General features: G+C 36.4%; 1 protein-coding gene across 5 annotated transcripts in view; it reads left to right on the forward strand.

Moving 5' to 3' along the window:
• EPS8 (epidermal growth factor receptor pathway substrate 8) overlaps positions 1-14,031 on the forward strand; it is a 187,741-nt gene that overhangs the window by 111,550 nt on the left and 62,160 nt on the right. For all 5 annotated transcript variants that reach the window (XM_019452083.2, XM_019452084.2, XM_053895742.1 and 2 more), the window contains 2 exons: positions 5,504-5,583; positions 7,477-7,553. In XM_019452083.2, coding sequence (XP_019307628.2) covers positions 5,525-5,583; positions 7,477-7,553 — 136 coding nt within the window. In that variant the 5' untranslated portion in view covers positions 5,504-5,524. The remainder of the gene's footprint in view (positions 1-5,503; positions 5,584-7,476; positions 7,554-14,031) is intronic.

The following is a 14,031-nucleotide window of genomic DNA, read 5'->3' on the forward strand; positions in this document are numbered from 1 at the left end:
GGGTGTGGGGTATGCAAGAACTCTCAGTACTGTTTTCACAGATTTTCTATAAATATAAATAAAGTGGTTCAAAAAAAAAGTTTATTGCCAAAAAAAAAAAGACCAGGATTTAGCTGCAGTTTTTTTTTTTAATTTTTTTTTTTAACGTTTATTTATTTTTGAGACAGAGAGAGACAGAGCATGAATGGGGGAGGGTCAGAGAGAGGGAGACACAGAATCCGAAACAGGCTCCAGGCTCCGAGCTGTCAGCACAGAGCCCGACACGGGGCTCGAACTCACGGACCGTGAGATCATGACCTGAGCCGAAGTCGGCCGTTCAACCGACTGAGCCACCCAGGCGCCCCTTAGCTGCAGTTTTAATGAGACCTCTGCTGCATGTGATGGAGTAAATGGCAGTATTTTTAAGGATGGTAGCAGTGGTGATGAGGCACCGAGGCCTGATTAATTATGCTGATTAATTATGTTGCAGGGTAATTGAATCAGAAACTTCCGCTAATAAAGTGTATACTTCTTTAAAAGTCAGTTTCTTGCAGCTGTCATTATATAAGGCTAACTGTAAGTCCATTGTTAATTGTGGAAATAATATAGTCGGGGGATAAACATTTTGAGGAAAGGTTTTATTCGAGCCTGTTTGCCAAGGTATATGAAAAAAAAAAAAGAAAACTCCTGTCAGTTGATTGATTGTACAGCTTCTGCTCAGGTCATGCTCTCAGGGTTCTTGAGTTCGACACCCCCCATGCCCTGTCGGGGTTTGCTGACAGCAGGAGCCTGCTTTGGATACTCTGTCTCCCTCTCTCTTTGCTCCTCCCCTGCTCCTACGCTCTCCCAAACATAAATAAACATTTAAAAAAATTATCTAATGTTTATTTGTGTTTGAGAGAGACAGAGCATGAGTGGAGGAAGGACAGAGAGAGAATGAGACCCAGAATCTGAAGTAGGCTCCAGGCTCCAGGCTCTGGGCTGTCAGCATAGAGACCGATGCGGGGCTGGAACTCACAAACTGTGAGATCATGACCTGAGCCCAAGTCGGATGCTTAGCCAACTGAGCCACCCAGACGTCCCTAAAAATTTTTTTAAAAAGGAAAACTCCCACATAAATACTTGGAGATTTCAGTTAAAATTCCTCATGTCACTTGTGAAATTTAATGGACACTTTTCTGAGAAATAGTTCAAGGTCCAATCCAACCGCCATTTCTCCTAACCCAACCCCCAGCATATGGTTCAGTGGGCAATAAAGAAAGGTTAAGACAATTTCTTCTCTCTCTGAATTTCATTCCCCTTCCTACCAAATTTTTATTTTTGTTGGAGGATTCCAACTAAATTGGAGGCTTACCCTCACCACCACCCCCCCAGTTTAATATGTATTTCATTATAATGGAAGAAATGCTAACGATCCAGGTAAATTTATGGGTATCACATGCTATTTACATGTGCATGAGCACTCAGAAGACCCACTTTTATAAACTTGACCTTGAACAACATGGGGGTTAGTGGCATGCCCCCCTCACAGTCGAAAATTATTATATAACTTTTGACTTCCTCCAAACTGATCTATTCATAGCTAACTGTTGACTGGAAGAGACGTGAATTTAATTACATTGAAATCAAAGTAGAGATACTTCAAAATACTCTGTCAAGCATAAATAAACAAAAAGTTAAAGAAAGTCTGTGACATTTTCTGAGAGAACAAGTTATTTCAAGGACAGCTCAGTCTACAGAGAGCTACTAGCAGTTTGGTAGCCAGATTGGGTAGGTGGTATTCTGACATTGAGTAATGACTACATACTCATTCAGCAATTTGAAAACTGATATTGTGTGTTAGCAAGAGTAAAGAAAAGGGGAGGGAATCTAAATATTTATTTATATTTGGGATCTTAACACTTTCTAATACCAAATTTAACTTTCTGGTTTTGCCATATTATAGATAGCTTCATTTATTTCTGCTTATGATGATTTTCACGGACTCCAACTACTCTGAAAACTTCAGTATTTAACATTTTTGGTGTGCTTAACTTAGATCTTAAATTTACCACTTTTATCTTAATACTTGCTGAAGAATGTTATTTTCTGTAGAAAAGAAGAAGAAAATTATAACTATGACTTATAAACGTGTTTTTATAAGGAAAGTGAAGCTCTAATTTCACATCTGTAGAAGGTATTATGACAGTGTTAGTGTACCCTTTTAGTAGGATTAACTAGCTAACTTAATAGAGTTAACTGAATTTATGACATCTTTAAAGTGATAAAGAAAGTGTTTATCTCCTTAGTTTTGTTTTGCTTAATAGTTAATAAAAATGAAAACACCTATTTTTTTTTAGTAAGACTTGATGGTTCTTCTCAATTATATATATGATCTACATAGATGTAATTTGGATATGTCTTCTAGAAGCCTAAAGGAAAACCAGGCATTTGTCATTGTTTCCTTTGCAAGGTGCGCACTCTAATTGCTATAGTTAAGGATTTGGAAACTCCATATTGCTGCATGAGCATCTGTGACAAGTGACAGTGTGATTGCCAAAGAGGAAAAGTTTCTATATTTAAAATCCAATTTAGCAAATTGACATTTTCTATTCCTGTTTCTAATATTCTCTTATTCTGACAGATCACTGTTTTAAACAAAACACAAACCACGCATTTATTTGACTGTCATGAAGAATTAAACATGAAAAGGATGAGATGCTGTGGCTATCACTTTTCATTAAACCAGCTGCTGTGGTTTTAAAATGCAAACCAGATCAAAATCAGTACAAACCCTAGCGTTTAACTTATATACTGAATGAACCAGCTTGTTTTGAAAGCACACTTAAAAAAAAAACTTAGAAGAAACTTACACATCCGTCATTTGATTTTTTCACTAGCGCTGTGAGTTAGAAGGATCCAAGAATTTTCTCTATTTTGCTGGTGAGAAAATTGAGACAGAGGCTTAATTGACTTGTATAGTCTAGTCAGTGCCAGAATAGAGTTCCAGGCTTCTAACTGTGAATGAATGTGTCTGGCTATGGGCTCTAGATCTAGAATGTTATTCCAGGCCTCTGTCCTGGCCCACATTCTAGAATGTAACAGTTACGTGCTCTGTTTGGATCCTATAGGTTTATGAGAACCAATTGTGAAATACTTAAGAATTTTGTAAGCTGCTATAAAAGTATTGATAGCTTGAGATGAACCATAGTGGAAATATTCATACCATGGAAATCGGTAAGCAGTACAGATCAGGATTTTTCCCCAGAGAACTGGCTGACCTGTACACTATGCATCGCATCCAAGTATAAATTGGAGGAGAACAAACAATAACAGCAACAATAAAAACAGAATACGACAATGTAACATAAATGTAATGTAATTTTGTAAATGCAGTATTTATCTGGGGGAGAGGTCAGTATTTCTTTGTTCCTTAATTTAGAAATTTGCTTCTAAGCTGTGAATAAATATGGACAGGACTGTTGGGAAAGCTTGAATTAAACTTGAGTGTTTTGAGGACCTCTATAAATTCTTAGTTATTCTTCAGGAACTGGGTCAAGTCTCAGCCCTTCCCAAAATTATGGTAGTCGACCTGGCTTTTTCATTTAAAATAGGATTTTAAATTTAAAATGGAGCCTTATACATTGGGACTTATTTGTGTTTCATATGAATTAATTTTTAAAAAAAAAATTTTTTTTTAACGTTTATTTATTTTTGGGACAGAGAGACAGAGCATGAACTGGGGAGGGGCAGAGAGAGAGGGAGACACAGAATCAGAAGCAGGCTCCAGGCTCTGAGCCATCAGCCCAGAGCCTGACGCAGGGCTTGAACTCACGGACCGCGAGATCGTGACCTGAGCTGAAGTCGGATGCTTACCCGACTGAGCCACCCAGGCGCCCCCATATGAATTAATTTTATATCCTTAAGAATGCAATGCAGCCTTTCAAAAGTGGGACGTGGACTTTCTTTTTTTTTTCTTTCCTTGAATAAATATTTAATTAACACTTATTCTATGCCTAGTATTGTTCCTGCTGCTTGAGAAACAGCAATCATTAAACAAAAGTCTCTGCCCTTATGCAGCTTATAGTCTAGTGAAGAATCAGTCATTTAGTTAAACAAATGAAAAACTATAACTGTGATACATACTTTGAAAAATTGATTATAGTCTGAGAATGTCTGATAGTGGGCTTTTGTGTCTAGAAGGGAGGTCAGTTAAAGCTTCCCTGAGGGCATTGTGATTGAACTGAGATCTGAAGAATGAGAAAGAATTAATTTGAAGTTACTGATCTTGAATACAATTTCTTTTTTGGGCATTCGATGGCTTCCTAATCTGAATTACATTCTCTTTTAATATGCACCTCCATATCACCCTAAACTTTTCCTTTGTAATGGGAACATTCTGTAGTTTCATATTTATTCACTAAGTGACTGTTTTTCCCACTAGCGTGTTGGCCTAGAGTTGGGACCGTTTTGTTCACCTTGGCAGTATCAGCTTTATTGCCTGCCACATAATAGTCACTCAGTAGTTATTAATTCTTCCGCTCCTGTTGCCTTTGTCTTATAATAAAGCTGGGACGTGCCCTACCTACCTCTCAGTTATTGAGAAGACACGGTGATACAATGTCTACAAAAGTCAGAAAAATAAGATAAGACCCAAAATTGTTTAGTGTCACAGAACCTAGGAAGGACCAAGTATTCAGGAGAGAATAGAAATAAATCAGGTGTAGCAGTATTGTCTGGAAGCACAAAGAAAGAAAAGGCCGTTGGATTTAGCAGTAAGGAAGTTTTACTTATTCATCTTGTTGAGGGAATTTGTTCAATTTGTGAAACATATTAAAAATGTTTTCTGAAGTTAAATATCATTTGGTGTTGACTTTAAAAATGGCTTTCTCGTGAGAAGTGGAAGGAATATGTAAGTGGATACCTTCTTGGAAAAAAAAAAGGTGTATCCAAGTGTGTATGTATAAGATGTCAAATGTGCTTTGAAGGAAGGGAGAATAGAAGGAAGGGAGAAAGAAGAAAAGTAGATGCAGGAAAAAGTCTGGAGGAAATTGACAGACTGTTAAATGGTTATCTTTAAATGGTAGGGCTCTGGGTGGTATTTTTCCCCTTTGTGCCTTTCTGTATTTTGTACTTCCCTGTATTTCTCAAGTTTTTTAATGTAATGAACCTGTATTACTTTCCTAATGAAACAATACACAAAGTAACATCTAAAACATCATAAAACTGACCTTTGATTATGAGTTTGAGCAGAATGTACAATTAAGCCTATATATGTAGAGGGTTTGGAACTATATTTTAGATTTTTTCTTTTACTCACCTAAATTTGCTTATAATTCTAGTACATAATGTTACATGCCAGTTGAATCTTTTTTTCTGTGTCCCTCTGTACTTCTGGTGCGCAAGCTCTTTGAGGGTGGAGATCTTTATCTTCATATTTCTGCCATCATCCTGGCAGTGACATGTATTTGTTGAATGAATAACTTGAAACTGAAATGTCTTGACCTTTTTATTACCTTTAATCTATGTACCTTTCTTTTTTCAGAACAGAGGAGTGAAAACCACAATGAATGGTCATATTTCTAATCATCCCAGTGGCTTTGGAATGTATCCATCTCAAATGAAGTAGGCTGGAAGATTTATATTTAATTTGTTGGGGTTCTTTTTGGATTTGATTTGGTGGCTTTGTTTTATGTTTCTAATGAAAGGACTAGCTAGCTCCACTTATTTATGTAGTTTATTCCTCATTAATATTTAATCTCTTTCTAATACTAAGGTATGATAGTATTAAAAGTTTACTGTGTCTAGTAAGAAAAATGGTAAAGTAACATCAACCTCAATGACAGTGATCAAATAGAAGACATTTTGTTTTAGGTATTTTATGTATTATTGTTTTCCATAGTTAAACATGTTCTTTGCTTCAGAGCTTTCAGTTTCTCTGGAGCATTCTACTATTTTGACTTATAAAGTATTGGCATTTGAGGAGAATTAAAGGTCTCTTAGTCCAATCAGTCAGAATACTTATCACTATGTAAACCAAATAAAAAGACCAGACAAGCAAACAGAACTATCCCTGTGGCTTCAGGTATAATTTGAAATCACAACCCTGGCTTAAGTTGCCATCCCCTTATATATCATGGTTCATGTTGTTGTTATTTTCTACTGGCCATTGTGGTATATAGTCATTTTTCAGAATTCACAGGTTACGTACTTTGTAAAGAGTTATACTTCATCTTTTCTCTGTAAAGATTATTGCAAATCTCTTTATAATTGGCCAGTAAGAGGCACCAGGCGAGTATTGTCAGGTGCCATGTTTACCTTGTCCATCAGTTATGCAAGCCAGAAAGTCTGACCACATTCTCAATTTTCCTCCTTCTTCTTACAACAAATATCCATTTAATCGTGAATTTATAACATTTTCTTCTATTAGGGAACTCTTATTTCTGTCCCTTTCTTCTGTTCTTTCTATTCTAGCCCTACTTAAGGCCCTTTTGCCTACCGTAATTTTTGCAGCACCCTCTACGTGGTTACCTTGCCATTAGTTCTGGGATTATTTTCTTTGAAAACGTTTTTGATCATGTCACTTCCCTGTATTAATATACATACTCCATCTAGAGAATAAAAACTTAATTCTTATTTCTTAAGCCCTCTATCTGCCTTCTGTATGTCTGAAGCCACTCCTCTCTTCTATGCATACCCCACTAGATACGATTTTTTTTTTTTTTCCCTTGGACACCAGGCTCATCTTTGAGCCAATTCCGCATGCCTTTTCCTCACTTAATTCTCCACCCATCTGTAGAGCTTCTTTCCAAACTTTTGTATTCTGCTGAAATGCCAACTTGGCGGTAAAGTGTTTTTGGACATCCTGATGAAATCTATTAGTGTTATCCAGATGTTACATTCTGTTGTAACTGTTTTACTTGTTCTATTAGCTGAACCCTGTTCCCTGCCATTATCCTTATTATTCTTCTAGATTTTAGGGTTTAATAAATGTTTACTGAATGAATTTTAAAAATTCAAATAATATGTTTACTTCACCTAACATATTAGTAACAGGAGGCTAGAAATAGGGCAAAGCTGGTCAAATTTAATGATAATGTGTTATTTTGCATTTTAAATTTTTATGAAAATAATGTCTGTTCCATTATAAATTGAGTCATTTAGTACTTTTTATAACTGGATCACTGCTCACAACTCGATTTAGTATGGCACTCTTAAACTCTTCTAAGATAGTTTCAACCTTATTGAATCTTCTTGGCTAAGGTTTTGCCTTCAAGTTTAAGACGTGGCTATGATTTACATCTACCTCAGTCTACATCAGGGTAGTGTCGTTCATGTTCTGTTTCTTGACCAGAGCAGGATCTGGCTCATTTTGACGCCTAGGTATCATTAACTCTGTATGTTTTTAAAAAACTCATGGTGATTATGGTACCTTGGAATTTTTATTTGTCGTTTTGAATTTTTATTGCTTGCTTACTTTGGACTTTAACCCTGCACCATGACCATTTTTTATTACAGTGGCTACGGATCATCACCCACCTTTTCCCAAATGGACAGAGAACACGGTTCAAGAACAAGTGCAAAGGCCCTGTATGGTATGTTTGTTTATTTGATGAGGTATAATTCTATTTCCAACCACATTTCACAAACGAGGTTTTCGAAGTTATAATTTGAATCCATGCCTCGTTTATATTAATTGGAGTGAAGTAGTGAGAGATACGGATTGTTTAAAAAAGAGTTTTTATAAAAGCTACTAAAGCTGTGACTTCTGCTTACTGTCATATAATTTAAAGCCACAGGCAAAATGTATTATAGTGTTTTCTAAGGAGTCTTTTATATGGCATCAGTGCCTTAGGTGGATTTCCTGGCCAATTATTTGTGATATGATTGTTGATCTTCATGACTGATCCATTTGATTGTAGGCTGACAGTTGACAGAGGACTTCTTCCTTATAGCTCTTGAACTTTTGGGTAGCACTATAGTATGAGGAACAGTCCTTACATTATTTCTCTCTGCACTACAAAACCAGCAGGCTTTCTCCCTGATTCTTCTTTAACTTCCCTTGTCCTCTCTAGATTGTCTCATATGTAAATAATATATTTTTTAACTTAGGTATAAAATAGAAGTCATTACTAAGAAGAAATTGAAGACTCCTGACATATACTACATGTGTTTAGGAATGCATTGTTTTCACAGGGTCTGTCTGGGCTTTTATTATTGTACAATAAAGAATAAGAACAGTATTATGTCCTAGTAGTTGTGAATAGTAGATCCAGAGAATATATTCAACAAATATGTATTTTATAATTAATATGTGCTCAGAACAGAGCTAGTAATATATGGTTCTTGACTTTAAGGGACTTGCAGTCTAGACAATGACTTGAAAGAACTGAAAAAGAAGGGTTTTTATGCCTTTTTGGTTTTTGCAAAAATAAAATAATGAATTCCTTCAGTCTTTTATTTCTAGGTAGGTAGTCTAGGTACTTCTGTGAGCCAGGCCAAGGTCTTCATGTGTCTGTTTCCATGAACATTCAGTCATTCCAAAGATGAATAGGACACATATTCATTATGCATTATTTTGGTGAGGTTAGGTTAGTAAATGCATCATTATAATAAAGAGCTAAATAAGCTTGGATGGCAGCATGTGAGGTGCAGTGGGGGTGGTCACTTCTACATGGGTAGGGGCGGTAGTCAGAAGAGATTTCATAGAAGACTTGAGCCTTGAGCTAAAGTCTGAAATGTAAGTAGTATGCTCCAGGCGTTTGGGAGGCTGGAGAGTAACATAAACAGCAGTAGGAGTCCTTTATAAACTCGACTGTAAGTTCTGTGAAATTGGGCCATATCTGCCTTGTTTACTTTGGGATTCCCTAAGCATAGCACAGGGGCTGATGTATAATTTACGCTCAGTAAAATACTGGCAGAATGAATGTAATGAATGTATGAACTGCGAACAGTTTGGTCTTAGCTGGAGGGTGCAAGGTGTTACATTGGGAAATAAGATTAGAAAAATAAACATGGGCCACAGTAGGAACAATCATACTAAGGAAGTTGAGCATTGTTTATGGGGAATGACTAGTCACTGAACTTTTTTAGTCAGAGGAAAAATAGTTCTGTTGTCTTGGGTCACTCTCATAGCAGTATTGAGGATGGATATGATGAGTATGGATGGAAACAGGTTAAGTCAGACGTCTAAACAATAGCCTTGAGACTTTTGTTAAGGAAAAAGAGTATTATTGATCATCTCACAAATACTGTAGATCCAAAAGTCTGTTCTCAGCTAAGGAAGGGATAAGGGATAAAAAAGTGGAATTCACCTCAAATTTTAATGTTTATTTTGTATTAGGAGCACCTTCATAAAAGTGTAGATCTGGGGATTGAAAATCTTCAGGTTTAATCAGTGAATTTCTGTGAATCAAGAATTTCTGTGTTTTACGTATAGAGAAAGCTGAGGCTCCTTTCTAAGGTGAGGTGATTGTCAAAGTCACATAACTTTAAAAATCTTGATTGTGAGAATATGTGACAACTTTGAGTAGTGTGACAAAAATGAACAGTGTATAGGTAAAACAGAGGACATAAAGAGAGGGAAAGAATGGAGGAAATCCAAGAGTCAAAGAAGAAAGAAGACTTAGCAAATGTGTTTGGCTTAGAAGTAAGCAGGTTTTAAGTTTCTTGAAATTACAGATGATGTTTTATTCCTCCTGGTATCTAATCCTCACTCCTCCCTCCCAAAAGGGGCTCTCAGTCCAATGCCCATGGAATGAATGGAATGAATGACAGGGAAGAAATATGTTCAGATTTTGAACAATCTTTTTCAGTAAATAAGTTGGAGTTCCAGCTGTAGTTAGTTAATATAGAATGGTTAGCCTCCCAGTTTCAACTTTTTTTTTTTTAATGGGAGGTGGTAAAGGAGAGGTTTGTAATGTAGTTTGTCACAATGTATGCATTTTCTTAACAATTTTTCTTTGCACAATGATTAAACCAGTTGAGTAAATCAAGAGTTCATTTCTTTTGTGGATGGTACACGAACTTCTTTGGGATATGACGATACTATTTAGTGCACTGGAACATGAGTCTTACAGTAACGACCATTGTTTTTCATACACCGGCCACAGGTTAGATACTGCATCTAGAGTTTCATGCAGCTTGTCTTTCTCATGAGAACACTTTTCAGATCTGACACCATAATGTGCCTCCTAGACTGATTCAGTAACTCAGGAACTTCTGTCTCAAGAGAGGCATCATGGGTTTTGGAGGCCAAGCACTTTGGGGCTGAATCATGGCATTTCTACCAAAGCACTGCCAGTTTGAGCAGATGATTTTACCTGTTGGCCCCCGTTTCTTCATCTATAAAATAGAAATGATAATAATATTGTGGTAATAAGTTTATATGAGGAAACAGAAGTAACGAGTCTGTCATGGCATTGAGGGGGAATGTAGGAGAGTTATTTTTTGTCCTGTGTCCTGGGTGCTCAGATTAATCAAGGCCCTCAAATTTGATGTTTTGATGTCATACATACAGTATATAATTACAGTGAAACTTGGACAGGATCAAGTGGTAATCTTCATCATATTTTTTAAGCTTATATTCCAGATATTACCAGAAATATTTTTTATAAATCCTGTAAGTATATTGTCAATTATAGAATTATGATGATAAATTTTGATTCTTTTGGATATGTGTAATTTTATTCAAGGAAAGTAGTAAAAATATACTCCAGTGTAATATCCCTGTTTTGCTATTTCTTCATTGTGATATAAGAAATTTCAGAGCCAGTATGTGAGAAGCTCTGCATCACTAAAGTCCCTGACAACGTAAATAAACAGAAAATAAATATTAATTTCATTCTCCTCCACATACCGCATGACGGTAACATTTCATTTGGCTAGTGTTATCAGGGAATTGAAAATTTTGTAGATATGTACAGTTTGTAGTTAGCCTGCTTGTCAAAGTCTTTAAGCACTAAAATTTAATATCATTTTTAAGGGACGTACTTATAAAATATATTAAACATTCCCTTCTATCAGGGTGTGGTGCCTGTAATCTCTTGTCTATGATTCAGAGGGTCATCAGTGCACACTAGCTTGTGTACTGTCGTGTGTTCAGAAGCTCTATTCTTTATCTTTACGCCAAATCATTCAAAATCGTTTCCCTTTTGAATATCTGTGGCTGCTTTTTCTGTGCGTCTGTGTCCCATACCCGTCACTTTTCCCTGTTGTTAACGTGCCTTCTTCTAACATTGCTTCTGATATGTATGGGCTGATCAGCTAGATAGAATATCTTTAGTAGAGTAAGTAGATTCTGAGTGGGGAGTTGAGAGTCTTGTTAAAGTCTACATATTAAAATGTGCAAGTTTCGATGTGTCGACGTTGTGACATCTCTCCGCCCTTCAGAGGACTTCTTTAAGTGTGGGCTCTGCTGTGTTCTGAATAGCTGAACTTCCTAGAAAAGTAACTTCTCTTTAAGTTAGATATTGCTGAATTTGTAATATAGCCATTTATAATAATCAGGTATTTAAAGTCATCCTCTATCCAGAAAAACTCAAGTTTCACAGAATCATCAGTTAGCAATATTTTGTTGTCATTACCAACATGTATAGTAATTTTAAGATTTGTATTGTTGCAGTCCAAGTAGTACTGGATAAGTATGGTAGACGGGCACCCTCTTAAGTCTCATTCTAGCCTTCAGTGTGAACTTTTTTGCAAAGATAGCAAGGAGGAAAATATATTTGTGTTTTTCCTATTTTTCTTTTTTCTTCTCCAGGAGGTACTGGTAAGAATTGAATGTAAGTAGTCTGTAAAGCATATGGCTTCTGTATAATTGACTTTACTGTAAACTTTTCTGTATCTTTGCATAGCACTTGCCTTCTCTTTCTCATAGCAAGATTTCTGAATATAGCACTTGTCTTAATAGATATATACCCCACATGTTTTACTTTTTGTACCTACCTTTCTTCTCTTCCTGTCCCTTTCTAGGAGTTAGTCTCTTTGTGTAACTGTCACAGTTGAAGCCCAAGCAATCTCTTACACATTCAGGTGGCATTCACGAATTAAAGCCCATTTCTCTTTTCTCCACATGCATCACTTACAGCGTGTATTTTACTTGGAGAAAACATTTAAATATTCTTTTTTAAGAACGATTTTCTTTTAATTCTTATGAAGCACATGGCTCAGGATTATATATTATCAGGAAGTTGGGCAATTAAGAGTCAAAATTCAGTTCCGTAGAGCGTGCTGGTGCTTCACCTTATCTGAAAATTTTAAACTTCTTTTCTCCTCATGGGACAAACCAGGAAAATTCATTCTTAAATAATGCAGTTTTATGAAAATGACCTTTTTTTGTTTTTAGTTACTTTTTTTTAAATGTTTATTTATTTTTGAGAGAGATGGACAGAGCGCGAGTAGGGGAAGGGACAGAGAGAGAGGGAGACGCAGAATCTGAAGCAGGCTCCAGGCTGTCAGCACAGAGCGCAACGTGGGGCTCGAACCCACAAACCGTGAGATCATGACCTGACCCGAAGTCGGATGCTTACCCGACTGAGCCACCCAGGCGCCCCACTCAGCAGCTGCTTTTATGTTACATTTTTTTTCTTTTTAATTGCAAAATCCTTACTAAGATATGCTTTATTTTTGGAAAAAGAAAATAAAATTTTCTGGATATTAGCTCTTATAAATTTTGCTGTGTATATAAACAGCAATACAGACAAAAGGGAATTGCATTTAAATATTCAGACCTGCATGTTGTTATAGTTGCCATTGTACTAATTGAAGAGTTAAATGAAACCTACCTGTTTTTTTTTTTTTTTTTTAATTGAGACTTGTAGTTTTAGGCTCATAGCAAAATTGAGTGGAAGATACAGAGATTTCCTATCTATCATCCCGCATATGCATAGCCCTCCACTGTCAACAGCCCCCACCAGAGTGGTGCGTTTGTTACTATTGATGAACCTGTATTATTTATTTATTTAAAAAAAAATTTTTTTTAACGTTTATTTATTTTTGAGACAGAGAGAGACAGAGCATGAACCGGGGAGGGTCAGAGAGAGAGGGAGACACAGAATCTGAAACAGGCTCCAGGCTCTGAGCTGTCAGCACAGAGCCCGAGGCGGGGCTCGAACTCACGGACCGCGAGATCATGACCTGAGCCGAAGTCGGTCGCCCAACCGACTGAGCCACCCAGGCGCCCCTTGATGAACTTATATTAATATATCCTAATCACTCAATGTCTTATGAAACCTGAATTTAATGTTCCTGATCTGCAAGTTGATTATCACATAATAGCTTGATAATGCTAAAAAAATCTGTAAAAGCATATCAACTCAATAATGCTAAAAAAAAGCCTGTAAAGAATTTTTATCATTGGTCACTGAATTCACCTAATTCTGTTTCTGTGGGTTTGTATGTTCTGTTCTGCGGTGTAAAAGCAAGTGAGAAAAGCAGTAAAACCACAACCATTGGTACTCCAATCAAGTAGTTTATTCCTAGCTTTAATTGATTCAGATTGAGAAAGTTAAGGAGACAGAAACCAAGGCTTTTATATTGGGAGTTGAGCAGCCTATAATATGAGAAACCCAAAACTCTGCTGCCAGATTTATTCAGTTATTATTTAATGTACTATTTGGCTGTGCTTTACACTCTTAATTAGGAAAGAAAAGTTTTCAACCTAAAGAGGTAACATGTAGTAGATGAGTTGGCCTTTGTACAGATTTTGGAACAATCTTGGCTGTCCATTAGAATTGCCATTTATAAATCCCAGTGCCCAAATTGCACCCTAGACCAGCTACGTTAGAATCTCTAGCAAGTAGAACCCAGGCATTATTTTTCAAAGTTCATTCTAGTGTGCAGCCAGGGATGAAAACCACTGTTAAAGTGGGGAACATCATTAGAGGCTTTATCTGGAGTATCATTGAGACTTTATTTAGACTTCTCATACTTTTTTAAGGCTTTTGGTGAGCTTTTCAGCTTAGGAGCATGATTACTATTTACAACTGTATTTGAGAGTACATATGATTCTCATAAAGAAAGAAATGTACCATAATTGCCTCTTAGGAACCTTCTTTCAGAATTTCCTATTAA

Source organism: Panthera pardus, unplaced genomic scaffold (genome assembly GCF_024362965.1).
Source record: "Panthera pardus isolate Hobbes unplaced genomic scaffold, ASM2436296v1 HiC_scaffold_6, whole genome shotgun sequence".
NCBI classification, from domain to species: Eukaryota; Metazoa; Chordata; class Mammalia; order Carnivora; family Felidae; genus Panthera; species Panthera pardus.